Below are 18,511 nucleotides of genomic sequence, written 5' to 3'. Positions count from 1 at the left end.
AATCTGAATAACATGATTTGTCCAACTCTTCAAAATAAGCCTCTGTTTCGGCGATGAGCTGCTCTCTGGTGATGAATCTCTTTCCTCCGAACTATTTCTTCAGGTTTGGAAACAGGAAATAGTCGCAGGAGGCTAAATCTGGTGAATATGCTGGATGGGGAAGCAATTCGTAGAATTCGTTGAATTTAGTCATCAGTGCCAGGCACGTGTGAACTCGTGCATTGTCTTAATGAAAGAGCATTTTCTTCTTCGCCAAATGAGGACGTTTTTTCTTTAAAATGTTGAAACGATCCAATAAGGCTGCGTAGTAATCGCCATTGATCATTTGCTTCGACGGAAGGTAATCGATATGAATTATACCGCGTACATCCCAAAAAACTGTGGCCATCACCTTTCCGGCCGACTTCACGGTCTTCGCCTTCTTCGGAGGGTTCACTCAGTGAAGTCCATTGTTTTGACTGTTCGTCTAGGGTGTGAAGTAATGGATCCATGTTTCGTCCACAGTAATGAATCGACGCAGAAATTCATCTAGATTACGTTGAAACATCTCCAAACATTGTTTTGAAATCATCACACGATCGCGCTTATGGTTCACAATGAGCAAACGTAGCACCCATCTTGCCGATAGCTTTTTCATACTCAATTGTTCGTGCAAAATTGAAATCATTGTGCCATGTGATATGCCTGTGGCCTCAACAATCTCGTGCACTTTCGATCAGTCGATCAGTCAAAACAATATCGTGGACTTTATCAATGATTTCTGGCATAGCAGCCTCAATTGGATGTCCCGAACGAAGTGCATCACATGTGGATGACGACCACGTTTAAATTCATTCACCCAATTGTATACAGACGCAAACGCTGGTGCAGATGTCCTATGAACATTATCCAACTCGGCTTTGATTTCTTTCGGTATTAAACCTTTCATATGTAGATGTTTGATCACTGTACGAAACTCATTTTTTTCCATTTTGTAAAAAATATAAAGGTTGTTCACTTTAATCGTCTACAGAAATGAAACCACGCGAATTCCGCTCAAAATTTGACAGTAATCAGCTGAAAGATGCTACTTGTCAAAAAGTAATGTGACACTGCGAGTGCATTTTCTAAGAAATCTGTTAGTCTTATTGATTTGCCCTCGTACCATTAGAATTAAGTAACAAAGACATTACCACTTAGGTTTTACTTTTAGTATATATCTTGATTAGTTAAAACTATATCATTTGGGTTTTTATTTTTAATTTAGCACAATAGTTTTCTCAAAGAGTAATAAATAAAAATTTTTGAAATAATTAAATTAATTAATTAATAAAGCTATTATTACTTGGGTTAAAATAAAAGAATCTTCAATAAGAATATCTTTGAAGCAGAAAATTAAAATTATAATTATTACTTAGATTGGAATATTTAAAAAATACGTAACATATCACTTAGGTTCTATTCGAAAAGCATATTCTTAGCGCCTGTTTTTAAAAAGATAAGTTTGTACTGATATCATGCATTTTGTATAAATATTAGCGTGATAGAGTTCGTTTGCATTCGATCTCCTTTTATGCTTTAATATTAAGTTATAAACAAATGGAGATCAAAATCAAATAGATCATTATCATCTTCTAGCTTAGTTAACAAATATAATGTTTAATTTCGTTTACGTTTAGTGTCCTTTCGTTATGGATTAAGTTATAAACAAATAGGAATCGGTGATGTAATAAACCACTTTTTCATTATCATTTCCTAGCCTAGTTAAAATTTTATACATATTTTTAAAATGATAGCAAATTATGAAAAGATTACAGATTATTCTAAATCACTTTTAATAATAACACAACAAATTTGGTGAAGTTTTACTATCTGGATAAGTTATTTTAATAAATAGTAGTATGTTTTTAATTTGTGCTCTAGTAAAAATATGTGAAAACGTATAAAATAAAAATCTCAACTTTTTAATATAAATACATTATGTATTGAACATTATTTATGTAGAATTACATTGCGATGTAACTAGTTGTCCAATATATAAATAAAATATTTATTTGTTCTTAATCTTTGTAACTAATTAGTGAATCGCAATGAATCTTTGCATAAATTATTTTGAATATTTAAAGGACTTAAGAAAGAGAAATGTAAATTTCTTTATTATTTTTAAAATTTTAATTTTTAACAATAAAAATAATAAATAAAATTAATAAGCTACAAAAATGTGTTATTAAACAGAAATATAATTTTCACATAACTTCATATATATATTATATATATATATATATATATATATATACAATAATTTATTTGAAATGTTAATATTAAATATTCTTCCAAATTTAATTTTCTTTGCAAGGATCAGTGTATGTCTAATACATTCTTAACAAATATTATAAATAAAATCAGCGTATAACTTCATTTCCATACGATCTCCTTTTGTTAAATATTAAGTTATAAACAAATGGAGATCAATGTCAAATAAATCGCTTTGTCATTATCATTTCCTAGCTTAATTAACAAATACCAATGCATAATTTCCGTTCAATCCCCTTTTATTAAATATTAATAAATAAATCGATAATGAATAAATTGCTTTGTCATTATCATTTCTTAGCATAGTTCTTGATCATTTCTCAACTTTCGCAATCGAGATGTTAATTTCTAAAGCGCCGAATATCCGCCATCGATAACTTGGTGAGTGGGAACTTGCCAAACGCTGCGCACACCGCCGCGAGCCTCTAAAAAACATCATAACGCCGTAACTGTACATTCTGCTGGTCGACGTCATTAATGAGGTTTCTTAAAATGATGATAAAATTCAGAAATTCAGAGGTTTGCGTCGCAGTATCTCCGCTCGTAGGACAAAACACGTAGAAAAAAAGCCCTTTTATTATACCGAGCGATAGCTGTCGTTGAGCATATATAGAACTTTATCAGTTCATCCAGTTATGGAGAAACCATGTTGTCAAATCTGCCGCAACTCGCCGACTCGCGTAAAGGAGTACGGCAGTGTCTTGCTCCATGACGCTTCGCTTGTCTTAGCTACTCTCTAGATATGGATAATAATTAATATTTATTTGATTGCTTCTCACAAATCGAAATACTTGATTATTGTGTCACTCGCCTCTCACAAATGGAGTTGTTTATTTATATACAGAAAGTGAAAATTATGATCTAGGAATGTATAGTACTCGAAAATAAAATATTAAATATTAACCCGTTTTGAAAAATAATGCTTTGTAAAGATCAAATGATTCAGTATAGGGAACCTATGGAGACTTTTTATTAAACCGACATTTTAAATTTTCGGCTAACTCGACTTCAATTTAACTCGAATTCAATTTTCATAAGATTGGTAGGATCCTTTGCAGGCCAAAAAGATACAAAAAGTCACCGATTGATTTTCATATGCTTGTAGCGTTCTTTTTTCATATGACAGTTTCGAAATGTTTAACGAGCTAATGAATAGGACGGAAAATCGGAATATTAATCTTCATTAATTAATTTTCACTATTTCCATCTCACAACTGATATATAAGTATTACTTATCAACATAAAGCAAAGATAACATACATTCATCCATATTTGTAGTTTGAACTGTGGATAAGATATAAATATTTCTTTGGTAAATGTTTACTCTTACATAGTCCGCCGCAAATGACTTTTCATCGACCTCGATGTTGATCTTGACCTTCAAGGAGATCAAGGTCATTGATTTTTTTTCCATCGATTATTCATTAAAAAATTATGAATAGAACAATTTTTATGAATAGCACACAATTTTTAATCATAAGGTACATATTCCAACAGTATTTTCCCTTGACAGGGGAAGGTAAAAGTCGTGCGTCCTTAAGCAGGGGGAGATGGGTTGGAAGTCGCTTCGGGTAAAACCCGAAGATAAACATTTCTTTTTATTTTTTTAAAGAAATATTCCAACTTAAGTTATTTATTTTAATTAATTATTTATTTTAAAATGAAAATATCACTATTAATGCAGTCAGAAATAGTTTCTCGAAAAGACGTCGTTTTGATGTTATGATGGAAAAGTTGTTCGAAACTTGCATCGAAATTTCAACATTTTCGAGTGATAAAAAATTACGTATATAGAGAGTGCAATGATAGTTTGATACATTTTTAATATTTTTGGTATAAATATGTAATACGTAATCTTATATTTTAAATATTTTTGTTCAAAGATCGAATCGACATTTTTTTCGATTTCATTTCGAATTGCAATATCGCTCTAATCATAAAAGCTTTCTCAAAATTTTTCAGAATTTATAAATAATTTTATAACTTTTTAAAAAATTGTGAAATTTTTTTATACGAATCGGAACATTTTTTTACAACTGTCGATAAAGTCTACATCTTTTCTTCTAATAATTCTTTGTATCTTATTTTATTGTTCTACTCCTGCTGAATAACATTACTTTTATTTATACTTCGTAGTTTATTTAATATAATCTTAATACGTCACTTTTATATTGAGGAATTTCAGGGAATAAGTCTCTTACCATAAATGAGCACAAAATCAAGGAAAAATATCATCGATTCTATCAAAGTTCTATAGCTAGATATTCTAATTCTCGATTTTTAAATTAATGAAATTTAAATGTTGGTCTATCATACAAGTTTCCAAGTTTCATTTGGAAGTATAAAAATATTACTAGTGTCACTGTTATTACAGTAGTATTATTACTGATACGCAATAGTGTTAATTCTGAGCCAGTAGTGTTACTAATGTAATAGTATACGATGACGACATATGACATAATATAGATCTACTTCCAGTAATTGTAATATAAAAAATTTATTAGAGTAAAACACACACACACACACACGCGCGCGCGCGCGTCATTTAAAGCAATTAGTATTATTTCAGCTAATAAAAATAATATTTGTTTACAGTATTATTAAAAACAAGTTGTTATCATAGATATCATTTGTATATTGCTATTATATTTTTTTTATGTGTCCGCCTCTTTTACAACATCTTTGAACAGATATGTTACAACTGATATATCCATTAGCATTATAGGTGTTCATGGTTCTTCGAAGAAGTAGTTCCCGTACGATCACAAATGAAGCATGATAAGAGTGGAGATTCGGATGGGTGACCGCGCATGGGTGCGTCATCAAATTAGTTCTCAAATTCATAAAATAAATTTTTTTTATTATAATTTTGTCGTGTATCCTCTGAAATATGATGCTAATTAATAATACTTATTTTCACAATAAAAATTCAACGAAACTTTAATGAAATTTTCTTCACCACTATTACGCTATTAGTGACACTACTTGTCGAATTTACTTATTGCATTGAGTATATTTGTATGCTGATCAGATCAATTGAACATTTTATTTCCAACTCGAAAATTAATCGAAATTGGAGCCAAAAATCCGTCGAAATCAATAGAAATTTTGAAAACTTTCGACTTTTATTTTCGATATCAAAATGATCTTTTCAAGAAATTATTTCTGACTGGGAAGATTTACCTTTGAAATTTGTTTGTTTTTAAATAAAATTGCGTAAGAAAAAATAAATTGAAAAATGAAAGCATTTATCATTTAAACAAATGAGAGTAAACAAATGAGAGGAAACATCTATCGAAAAATGGTCAATGTTATTTGATATATACATCTGTTCATCTCGATAGCACTGTAATAAAAAAAATAAGTGTACTTTAACCGATTATTTTTTTAAGGGAAAAAAATGAAAAAATAAAGTGTAACAAACACAAAATAAATTTTCAATTTTCACGAAATAGAACACAAACTACTCAATAAATTCTTAAATAGTTTTAAATTTTCGTCGTTCAACATTTTGAATCTTAAGTCGAAAACATTGTGAAATTTTTTTATACGAATCGGAACATTTTTTTACTGTCGATAAAGTCTACATCTTTTCTTCTAATAATTCTTTGTATCTTATTTTATTGTTCTACTCCTGCTGAATAACATTACTTTTATTTATACTTTGTAGTTTATTTAATATAATCTTAATACGTCACTTTTATATTGAGGAATTTCAGGGAATAAGTCTCTTACCATAAATGAGCACAAAATCAAGGAAAAATATCATCGATTCTATCAAAGTTCTATAGCTAGATATTCTAATTCTCGATTTTTAAATTAATGAAATTTAAATGTTGGTCTATCATACAAGTTTCCAAGTTTCATTTGGAAGTATAAAAATACTACTAGTGTCACTGTTATTACAGTAGTACACAATGAAAAGCACATGCAATAGAGGAAATAATATAGAAAATAACAAATTTCAACTCATCAGAAATCATGTACCAGAATAAATGCTTTCAGGAGTGCGTTCCAAAACTTGATTCTGTCAACTCCGAGTATCTTTTATCTTTATTCAACATTCAGTGACCAACAAGGATAAAATGATACTCGAGTTGACAGAGTTGAATTTTGGAACACAACCCTGATAGGTTGAAATCTTTAATTCTCTGTTCCTAATACTCTAGTTTACATCGTGCATGGGAACTAGTTAATATAGGAATTAACTAGTGACTTACTATTAAATTATCTTAATTTCAGCATGTATTTAAAAAATAATGTACTATATTAGTATAATATGCATCAAAATAATTAATTAAATACATATATCATATATATGTTTACTCGTATCGCCAAAACTAAGGTAATTTAATAGAAAATTACTAGCCAGTATTCGCATCAAATGCACGATGTAAACTAGGTCACTACCTGTGCTTTTCATTGTTTTCGGTCTTCATGTTTTACGTTTTTAATGATGTGATGTAAAGATAAAAAAGAATGAAATTATTTATGATTTTACATGAGATTCACATTCAAAAGATGCAAACGCGCGTACACACACAACACATACACACCCAAATAAATCGCACTCATACGTGCGCGCGCGCGCATATTTGTGATGTGTGCATCCGATATTTACAATCATATACACATCCTTATCTGTTTTCACTCGTAATGAAGGAAATCATAAGCTAAACTTACCCACCTCTTGGTAAGATGCTCGAACGATAAGCGAATTCTTCAACATTCCCAGAAAGAAGTTTACTTCGAACCTTTTCGTCACGAATGATAAAATGCGACGTGATCGAATCACGAGAGAGAAATGGAAGTACCACAAAATTAGAGATAAAATGCCAAAACCACGAATAATTACGTTCAGGATCACACTATCTTAACATTCATACGTTTAACAGATACATCCAAGAGTCGGCAACTGCACGCGACCGATAGAACAAGATCATCGAACATTAGTCTACAATGAAACGTTTACCTGTTCTAAAGCAATACATCAGCAAGCAAGCAGAAGCTCCGATTAGTCGAACACGTAGTGCCATCTTGTATCATACATCGATGGTAGCAAAAGATTCAGCAGAGAAAGCAGTTTTGCAACTGTTGTAAAATTCTTGAATGCGATTGGTTCTTGCCATTGACGAGATATTATCAAAAGGTCTGTTTTCTGTTACTGAACTACACTTCTGGATCTTAAAGTGCGATAGATATATATCTGATATTTAAAAGCAAGAAAGAGACTTTTAGTGCAGTCTAGTGCAGGAATAAAAAATAGATCAAAAGGTTGCATTCCGTTTCACACATAATGCGCAAGATGCATCATTTATCCTTATTGTTCACCGAATGTTAAACAAAGATAAATGATACATTACGCCACCAACGAAATATTATTAAAGACCAACATCCTTACGGAAGTTTGCGATTTTGGCTGCGGTCAGTCTCGCTACAAATGCTTTGAAGCGTTTAGTTGACCAATTAGAAAAAATAATTTTACAAATTTATCAACCAAAAATTGCTTTAAAACATTTGTAGCGTTGACCTCTTGTTAATATTGGGTGCTTTCTATTTGATGACATAAGTCGACATAAGCGTCGTTCTATCCAGTAAACGAGAATGGATAATAGATTGAAATTTTTTTCTATCTGAATGCATATTTTAAATAGCGAATACTTTTTTTTTGGATTTAATTGGATTCAATTGGATTCAATTAGATTCAATTGGATGCAATTGGATTAAAAAACTGCATTTCCTATTCAAAATTTTGAATTGAACAGTATTCACAATGTGTGTGTTGTGCATAAAAAAAGCTAATATTATTTTTAGATTGAAAGGCATAGAGATATGCTCCATGCAATTCCTATAAATGAATAAAAATGCATTCAGGATTGAAAAGCATTAATTTTAACATTTGTGAATCAATATTTCTGAAAATCTAAATCCATTTCAATTCATTTCAATCCATTCTCGTTTGCTGGGTATCCTTCTTGACATTCAGAGAGTAATAAAGATATAACGTCACTTATGCCGACTTGTGTCAATTTGTGTCATCAAATGGAAAGCCCATTAAAGCATAGCAAACGAGAATGGATTAAAATGGACTGAAATTTTTTTCTATCCGAATGTATATTTTAAATAGCGAATATTTTTTTTTGGATTCAATTGGATTTAATTATATTCAATTGGATGCAATTGGATTGAAAAACTGCATTTCCTATTCAAAATTTTGAATTGAACATTATTCAATGTGTTGTGTGTGCACAGAAAAAGCTAATATTATTTTTAGATTGAAAGGCATAGAGATATGCTCCATGCAATTTCTATAATTGAATAAAATTGCATTCAGGATTGAAAAGCATTCATTTTAACATTCGTGAATCAATATTTCTGAAAATCTGAATCCATTTCAATCCATTCTCATTTGCTGGGAGTGATTAAGAATAAAAAACTGATAATATTGTACTAATTTTATGATTTATTAGTTTTGTAGAAGTGTTTATCGATATATGTATATGCATTTAAAATTTAATAATACTCGATTTTTCTTTAAAATTGCGACTTCAGTGTTATCATCAAAGTTTGATTATCAACAGAGATCATAACTATAGAGAAAAAAAATTGTAATTTTGCGGCAAGATATAAAATATTATAGTTTTACAAGTATGCATATTTATTTACGGAGCATATAAAAACCCAGCAAATGAAAATGAATTGAAATGAATTGAAATGGATTCAGATTTTCAGAAATATTGATTCACGAATGAATGCTTTTCAATCTTGAATGCCATTTTTATTCATTTATAGGAATTGCATGGAGCATTTCTGTGCCTTTCAATCTTAAAATAATATTAGCCTTTTCTGTGAATACTGTTTAATTCAAAATTTTGAATAGGAAATGTAGCTTTTCAATCCAATTGCATTTAATTCAATCCAATTGAATCTAATTGAATCCAATTAAATCCAAAAAAAGTATTTGCTATTTAAAATACGCATTTGGATAGAAAAAAATTCCAATCCATTTTAATCCATTCTCGTTTGCTGGGCAAGATATTAACATCAAGAGATAAACATCAAAGTTGACTATTGAAGTTAGGAAATCTGTCATACTTAAATGTATTGATATGATCACGCGTTGTAATCACGTGTATAAGTAGGCAGACAAGATATTTCTCTATTGCAGACTCTTTTTGATTGTATTGAAAAATGATATATTCAATAAAGCAATTAAATAAAGATTCTTGGCTAGCTGTTCAAAAATTTGTTGGTAATGTAAACTTATGGCTAAAATTCATACGAGAAATATTTGGACCGAGATTTAACCAATCATAAATGAATATGATTTTTGTAAATTTTGCCTATATAAACGCAATATTAGAAGATTTTTTATATGACATTTTATCTTTCATATTAAAACAAACATATACAAAAAATCAGAAACGTGAGAGATTCACGATAGATTTACTTATATTTAAATCGTTAGGTAATATTATTAATTTTAATTAACAAAAATTTAATACAACATTATAAAACTTTTTTCAAAATTTATAGGAATTTTGACAACAGTGAAGTCGCGTTTATAGTTACATGTATTTTAAAGAAATGCTGGATTTAAACTTTAATTTATATTGTATAAAAAAATTAAAAAGGTATTAATTTTAAACTTAAACTCTGCTTTAAAACAAATCTGCTTTAAAAATATCAATTATTTTCTTATATTATTTTTAAAGCAGTGAATTTGTTTTTAAAAACAACGAATATTGCTGTGACAGATTTCTTAACTTAAATAGTCGTCAACTTTAGTGATATATTTCGGTTTGCGGAGCAACGCGACATCTTTTTCGTGTCAAATATTTATTTTTACGCGAAAACACATTGATTCAGGGTATTTTTATCAAAATTTGAGATAAACGCGATCTTCTTAACAATTAATTACCACTTGAGTACTCCAGAAAAAATACAAACAAGACGGACAAGACAGATCTGTAAAATCCGTTCTTCAATTCCAATGAAAAAATTTTATTGAAATTAATGCTCATTTTGGAACAGCATTTCAGAAAAAATTCAATTTAATTTCAGCGACTTTTTGTTGAAAAATTTATTTTTAGTAAAATTTTAGTAAAATTTCAGAGAAATTTTAAGAAAAGTTTCCAAAAAGTTTCTACAAAAGTTCAGAGAAATTTCAATTTAATTTCAGTGATTTTTATGAATATCACCTATGAATGGTATTATCATAGTCAGATCTTATATTCAAGATCGTCTTAAGTATACTCCTAAGACACTGTCTAGATTCATAATCGTGACTTAAGATAATTTTAAGTTCTCGCCTTAAGCATTATCTTGATTAAGACTGGAATTCATAGTCCGTTTTCAAAATGATATTTAAGATTATCTTGATGAAGATAATCTTATTTGCTGAAGGTCATTTTAAGACATTATGAATTCATAGTCCATGAATAAGACAATCCCAAGAATGCACTAATACTTAAGGACTTTTGTTTCCTATTATTACCTTTGTAAAGATCGTACTTAAGACAGTACTCATTTGTGTTCGGGAATAATTCCGTTAGGACAACCAATAATATGTTAGAAGAATTTGAATATTGTGTATTCACTTGATTATTCTTACACATTTGTGTGTTTCAAGATTCTTCTTCAAAAGATTTTTATACGGAAATAACGATAAATGGTAAGTAATAAGAGTGGACATTATACGCCTGCGGAAAAGAATCTTTTCTTACCAATTTTAAGTAAATATAAAGATATTATTGAATGCAAATAAAATAACGTTAACATACTTCGCGAAAAAGAAGTTGCATGGACTAACATTTGTGACGAATTTAATAATTCATCATTAATTACGCAAGAGGTAAGAAACATTTATTTCTTTATAGAATATAATTAGATAATTTTAACAAATTATGTCAACACTGAATATAATATGAATGTAATACGTACAATTGAAAGGCTTGCTACATAGTGAGTTAACTTACATTTTACAAAAATGGAGAAAATAAATTGTATTCTGTCTCATCCATTTTTAACAGTATCATATGTTTAGCTAGTGTTAATTTTATAATGTAACTAGAATGAATATTGTCTGAATGTAACATGTGATATTTGATAGAAATAGAAGAATGAATGTCCGAGCATTTTCTCCATTTTTATAAATTGTGGGTAATTTATTATTACAGCAATTCCTTTAATTAATGCTTATTTCAACAAATTCTTATCGAGTTTGTTGTGAAATTATTAAAACATTATTTTACATTGCATTAATATTTTTTTAACAAATAAGAAAAAAGCTCACGAACTGTACGTATAAACGTCTTCATTGTATTATTTGTAAATTTATATAAACATTTCAATTGGTATATAAATCTAGTTTGGCTCTTAAGTTCCTTCTTTTAATTTTAAATTTATTATTCGTCATTTTAGTATTATAAATATAATAACTATTTAGTTATTACTATTAATTACTTAATATTCCTTTATTTTTGTAGAGAAATACAACAACGGAAAAAGTTGTGGACTAACTTAAAGCAAACTCAAAGAGATATTATAACAAAAGAAAGACAAGCTAGATTTGCTATAGGTGTCGGACCAGAAACACCATCCTCAGAACTAGATCCAAATGTTGCTTTAATAGCGCCTAATTTAATGGCCGTAGTCCCTACATTATTTTCATCAAATATGAATGATGATGAAATAGAAAGTAAGCATTTCTTTGGGAATAGTAATAGTAAGTAATAATAGTAATAGTAATTGTTTGCATTTATTTTTTACTAAATTTTAGATCACAAACAGATCGTACAAGATATAAATGACAGTACAATAGAACTTGATCAAACGATCAAGTGACAGATAAGGAAAACATAACTTTATGTGAAACAAAAGCATCAGATTCCAAAGGTTATTAAAATATATAACAGTAATTTTTTTTATCACACAAATATATATATCTTAGGGGGCCCTTACACACTTTCCGTAATAGTAATCATAAGATGTACCGTAAGAATTAACCAATCAAAGAGCTGAAAGTTTTTGACAATTCTTGACTGTAATTGGCTAATTCTTACGATACATGAAATATATAAAATATAAATGTTAGTTTATTAGATAAGACTTATATTTATATTTATATTTCCTAAATTTAAAAAATTAGGAAATATTACTAATCCCACATTTCGAATAACATATTATATTTGACTTACGTCATTTGACAAATTTATTTGCCATGAAAAGTATTTTGATGCACTTTTTTCTAATTAATAATATATTTATAATATAATTATAATAATATATTTAATGTATTCATAAAGTGATTCTTTTACATCTTTAAATATGTTATAATTTTTTTTACAGAAGTTATAATAGAAGAAATAATAAGCAAGACCACGAAGAAACGCAGTTCATAGAAACAGAAGATGATTTAAAAATTGTAAGAATAATGAAGCAAGAACAACAGTTGGCCAAAATAAAACTCAAACATGAAGAAACCATGGCTGCTATTAAAGAAACTCATTTAAAGGAATTAAAGAAAGCAGAATTAAGGATGTCGCTGACAAAAGCTAGAGAAGCTGAAAAAAAGGCTGAAATAACTGAACTTTTATTAAAGAAAGAAAAATACATTATTCCTTACCTATTTGTAAGTTTAAAACTTTAGAAGACTTAAAAAAACGTAAGACTGTTTATGTAAACTATTTTATGTTAATTGTTCATTATAATAATTTTATTATGTTTATTATGTTTATTATATTAAGTAATTATTTGTGCATTAAGTAATGAATAAGTAATAATAATAATAGAAAAAAAGTTTCATATTTAGTTACAATTAGTATATATTACGGCGACAAGAGATTTCAGGGTAAAATACACAATACGAAAAATATGTACATTATATATATATATTAGGTGTTGGAATTAATTCGTAGCGTTTTACAAGAGATGGGAAGTACTTTCATTAATGTATTTTTTAATGCTCATGTGAAATAAATAACATTCTTTCATTAAAAAACGCTACGAATTAATTCCAACACCTAATATATATATATATATATATATATATATATGTTTTTTTATTCTTTTGATTTATTATCAGATTATTCTATAACATGTGGTTAAAACAACCCGAAGTCTAATAACAGATTATTTTAAATATTTTGTAATTTTATTTTATCTCTTAAATAAGTAGAACTATCGTATAAATGATATAATTCAATGTACACATTTTTTTTATATGGTCATGATTATAAAAATATACAAAAATTGATAGGTAATTAGTAATCAGTAATTTTAGTATATAGTATAATTGGTAATTAATAATCCAAATAGCACAAGAACATCTTCAGGACTATCCCCTGACTATATGAATGTCCTCTAATATCCCAGGACGTCCTAAGACATATTTAGGATGAGGATCTTAATCAAGGTAATGCTTAAGGTAAGAACTTAAGGTTATCTTAAGTCGCGATTATGAATCTAGACAGTGTTTTAAGAGCATACTTAAGACGATCTTGAATATAAGATCTGACTATGAATACCGGTCTATGAATACCAGTCTAAGGCCGGTATTCATAGTCCTGTCTCAAGATAGCGTTTAAGATCTTCTTAAAGAAAGCCATCTTATCTGTATAAGGACTCCTCAAGATAGAATGTATTCAGTTCAGAAATAAGGTAACCTTTTTGAAGAAATTGGTATTAAGGATAGTCTCATTTAAAATAAGTTGATTTTGATAAAGACAAAACTTAAGGTAATCTCATTTCTAACTTCGGGTAAATTCGTAAAATTTCTTTCGGATTAGCCAATGGGAGATGTTCTAGAAATATATATAATAATAAAATCTATAGATTAGTTCCTAACCTCGTTCATCATATTGTAGAAGTCAAATTACTCAAGTTATAGAAACTACACATTAAGATGGATAAAAACAAAAATAAAGCAAGACATTTTACATCACTTGAAAGAAAGTTATTTTTAGATATATTAAAAAGATATAAACATGTAATAGAGTTAAAAAAAATAATTTTTTTACATTAATAAGTAAAGACGAAGCTTGGTCAGATAACCAAAGATATAATGCATCTCAATTAATTATTCAAGAAGTAAGAAAATTACGTAGAAGACTTATTCTGTATCATTTTTTATTAACCATTATTTTTAAACTGATTCTTTAATAATCAACAATTATTGTAGAGGAATGTTCAGCAACTGAAAAAGTTATGGACAAATTTAAAATAGAATCAAAGAGATGCATTAACCAAGGAGAAGCAAGCCCGGATGGCAATAGGTTGAGGACTATCCATTACATCAGTTGAAATTGATCCTGATACATCAGTAATAGCTCTAGACTTAATGAAAACTGCATCGACAATTTATTCATCTAATTTTGACAACAAAGAAATTGAAGGTATATATAATATCTTTAATAAATTAAATTTAACTGTATTATACTGTATTAACTGTATTTTGATGACAATTTTATATTTTATGTATTGTATTCTATTATAATATAAATAATATATAATGTTCACTATAATACTCAATATATAATATACAAACGTTTTATATTTGTAGAACAAGAAAAAGAAATGATAAGTGATTCATCTAATGATTATCATTAGATTATTTAAATGAAATATCTATTATATTTGACGATGAGACAATAAATACAGAAAATAATAAAGAAGAGAGGTTTTATAATAGCGAAAAAAATATTAACGAAATCTTAAATAATAAGTTTGATATTGCTCTAAATGTGTTTAATTTATGAGAAACTGATTTAGTTAATACTTTTGTTTCTGTAATAGAAGAGAATATAGAACCAAATGTGTCTAAAGAAGAAGAAATAGATAACAAAAATTCACCATTGAAAGAATCACCATCAGAGAATCTTAACATTGACATACCGATTACTAAGAATTCTTTGACGACAAGTATATAAACATAATATTATAGCATCAATAGTACTTTAAAAATAACATATTTTATTTTATTAATTAATACACACATCTGCAAAATAGAAGAGGATACAGCAAAAGATAAATCTGCATCAATAAAGCATATAAAACATAATACGATTCTTGTTAATGACAACGAAGATGAAGCAAAATTGGAAAGAGAAAGAATACGAAAAATTCTAGAGCAAGAAATGGAAATTAATACAATAAAAATAAAACACGAAAGAGAAATAATTTAAGAGAGTAGCATTTAATAAAAATGCAGGAACAAGAGCTACTTGCAGCTGTTGCTGCAACAAAAACAGCTGAATTGCAATTGCAATTACAAACTAAAAAAAATGAAAATTATTTTTAATCCTAATATTACACATTTCTTACATATCATACATTAAACAAAAACAATAATAATACTAGAACTCAATCTGTGTTTTTCATTTTTTTTTGTTTTTTTTTTCACGATATGTGATATGTTAAGTTTAATACTTAAAAGTATTATATCATTTATATTCTTGCTCTTGTTCCTGTATTTTATTTTATATATTTTATTTCATTTTAATATTATGTTATAATAATAATATATGTTTATAATTTAAGGTAAATGTACAGTAAATGGATATGATTTAATTGTTAGACGAAATGACAAATATTAAATATGAAGTTTCTTATGATATACACGATTCTAAATAATTCGTTATAAAATTTGTATAAACGAATCTAATTAAAATCATATATATTATTCAAATTATCTTAATAATTAAAATTTTTATTTCGTCAAATAATTTAATTATGTACACTTATAGTTCACTGGTAACTGGTTCATTTACTTTACAAGAGTGCTAAGTGCAACTGTTGCTATAACATAAATAAAGAATATTAAATAATTAATAGTAATAACTAAATGGTTATTATATTTATAATACTATTAGGTGTTGGAATTAATTCGTAGCGTTTTACAAGTGATGGGAAGTACTTTCATTAATGTATTTTTTAATGCTCATGTGAAATAAATAACATTCTTTCATTAAAAAACGCTACGAATTAATTCCAACACCTAATAAAATGACGAATAATGAATTTAAAATTAAAAGAAGGAACTTAAGAGCCAAACTAGATTTATATACTAATTGAAATGTTATATAAATTTACGAATAATACAATGAAGACATTTATACATACAGTTCGTAAGCTTTTTTCTTATTTGTTAAAAGAATATTAATGCAATGTAAAATAAATGTTTTAATAATTTCACAACAAACTCGATAAGAATTTGTTGAAATAAGCATTAATTAAAGGAATTGCTGTAATAATAAATTACCCACAATTGTAAAAATGGAGAAAATGCTCGGACATTCACTCTTCTATTTCTATCAAATATCACATGTTGCATTCAGACAATATTCATTCTAGTTACATTATAAAATTAACACTAGCTAAACATATACTGTTAAAAATGGATGAGACAGAATACAATTTATTTTCTCCATTTTTGTAAAATGTAAGTTAACTCACTATGTAGCAAGCCTTTCAATTGTACGTATTACATTCATATTATATTCAGTGTTGACATAATTTGTTAAAATTATCTAATTATATTCTATAAAGAAATAAATGTTTCTTACCTCTTGCGTAATTAATGACGAATTATTAAATTCGTCACAAATGTTAGTCCACGCAACTTCTTTTTCGCGAAGTGTGTTAACGTTACTGTTTTTTGCATTCAATAATATCTTTATATTTACTTAAAATTAAGAAAAGATTCTTTTCCGCAGGCGTATAATGTCTACTCTTATTACTTACCATTTATCGTTATTTCCGTATAAAAGTCTTTTGGAGAAGAATCTTGAAATACACAAATGTAAGAGTAATCAAGTGAATACACAACATTCAAATTCTTCTATCATATTATTGGTTGTCCTAACGGAATTATGACGGAAGTTCCCGAACGCAAATAAGCACTGTCTTAAATACGATCTTTACAAAGATAATAATATGAAACAAAACGGTCCTTAAGTATTAGTGCATTCTTGGGATTGTCTTATTCATGGATTATGAATTCACAATGTCTTAAAGTGATCTTCAGCAAATAAGATGATCTTCATCAAGATAATCTTAAGCATCACCTTGAGAACGGATTGCGAATACCGTCATAGTCATTTAAGATTATCTTATGTGACATATATAGGTAAATAAAATTGTCTTCGCTAAGTCGAGTGGAAGGACGACTTAAGCAAAAATCATATACATATGAAAGGAGTAATAGCGAAAATTAAAGTGCATAGTATATCCAATTGTATTATTTTATATTAGGTGTTGGAATTAATTCGTAGCGTTTTACAAGTGATGGGAAGTACTTTCATTAATGTATTTTTTAATGCTCATGTGAAATAAATAACATTCTTTCATTAAAAACGCTACGAATTAATTCCAACACCTAATAGTAATAATGGATCTAGGAAAATCTTGGAATTTTGTTGAAATTCAGGATATTAGCTTCTCAAATGAAGAAGAAAACGAGATACAAATTCGTGCTCCCAAAAGATATATCCATGATAGTCAAAACCCATTTGAATTATTTAATGAATGGGAATTTAAAAGAAGATTTTGTTTTTCAAAAACTCTTATGTTTGGCATTTTGCCATTAATTGAAGAAGGACTCGCAAAAATAAATAATCACGAGTTACCAATATTCTCTGTCATACAGTTATTGATCTGCTTACGCTTTTATTCAACAGCCAGTTTTCAGAATATGTAATATTTAGAATATGTAATATTTTCTGTTTAAATAGTGTAACTTGATTGTCACGATAATGTTGATATGATGTTATCTTATTAGGTATTGGAATTAATTCGTAGCGTTTTATAAGTGATGGGAAGTACTTTCATTAATGTATTTTTTAATGCTCATGTGAAATAATAACATTCTTTCATTAAAAAACGCTACGAATTAATTCCAACACCTAATATCATTTCATATGAAATCTCAATCATGATGACATAATCTTGATCTTTTCGAGTGTTACTTATAATATTAAAACTGTCACATGTAATATAAATGTGTAGATAATATTTGATAAATTTTGTAATTTACAATTAAATTGAAAAGTATAAATTGAAAAGTATATATTGGGAGTACAAATTAGTTCTGTCTGTTCGGTCTGTTTTTTTTGTGTTCAAAAATGCATTTATTTCAAAACAAAATGAATGAACAGATTAATTAAAGTATTGTCCATCGCTGGCTACTTTTTCCCATCTCTCAGGCAATTTTCGAATTCCA

General features: G+C 27.8%; 2 protein-coding genes across 10 annotated transcripts in view; one reads left to right on the top strand and one right to left on the bottom strand.

Moving 5' to 3' along the window:
* Nucleotides 1-18,511, bottom strand: part of aralar1 (calcium-binding mitochondrial carrier protein Aralar1) — a 289,930-nt gene that overhangs the window by 246,281 nt on the left and 25,138 nt on the right. For 4 of the 9 annotated variants that reach the window (XM_087402843.1, XM_087402837.1, XM_087402840.1 and 1 more), the window contains exon 1: nt 6,980-7,299. The exons of 1 other annotated variant lie outside the window; for it this stretch is intronic. Coding sequence is in view for 2 of the 8 variants with exons in the window: in XM_087402836.1 (XP_087258962.1) it covers nt 6,980-7,021 (42 nt within the window). In the remaining 6 variants the exon portion in view is untranslated. Of the gene's footprint in view, nt 1-6,975; nt 7,365-18,511 lie in introns of those variants that run through there. 4 more of the 9 variants (XM_087402838.1, XM_087402841.1, XM_087402846.1 and 1 more) reach the window with 3 other exon arrangements.
* Nucleotides 7,252-16,528, top strand: LOC105144715 (uncharacterized). Its single transcript, XM_087403545.1, has 7 exons — nt 7,252-7,388; nt 11,781-11,992; nt 12,074-12,134; nt 12,643-12,925; nt 13,612-13,720; nt 14,474-14,687; nt 14,855-16,528. The coding sequence occupies exons 1-5, from the start codon at nt 7,252-7,254 to the stop codon at nt 13,639-13,641; spliced, it is 723 nt and encodes a 240-aa protein (XP_087259671.1). The 3' UTR covers nt 13,642-13,720; nt 14,474-14,687; nt 14,855-16,528.

The sequence above is a fragment of the Acromyrmex echinatior genome, chromosome 2 (assembly GCF_024713525.1).
Source record: "Acromyrmex echinatior isolate Ae372 chromosome 2, ASM2471352v2, whole genome shotgun sequence".
Lineage (NCBI taxonomy): Eukaryota > Metazoa > Arthropoda > Insecta > Hymenoptera > Formicidae > Acromyrmex > Acromyrmex echinatior.
The sequence above is the reverse complement of the archived record's forward strand: the minus strand, read 5'-3'. Positions and strand labels throughout refer to the sequence as shown.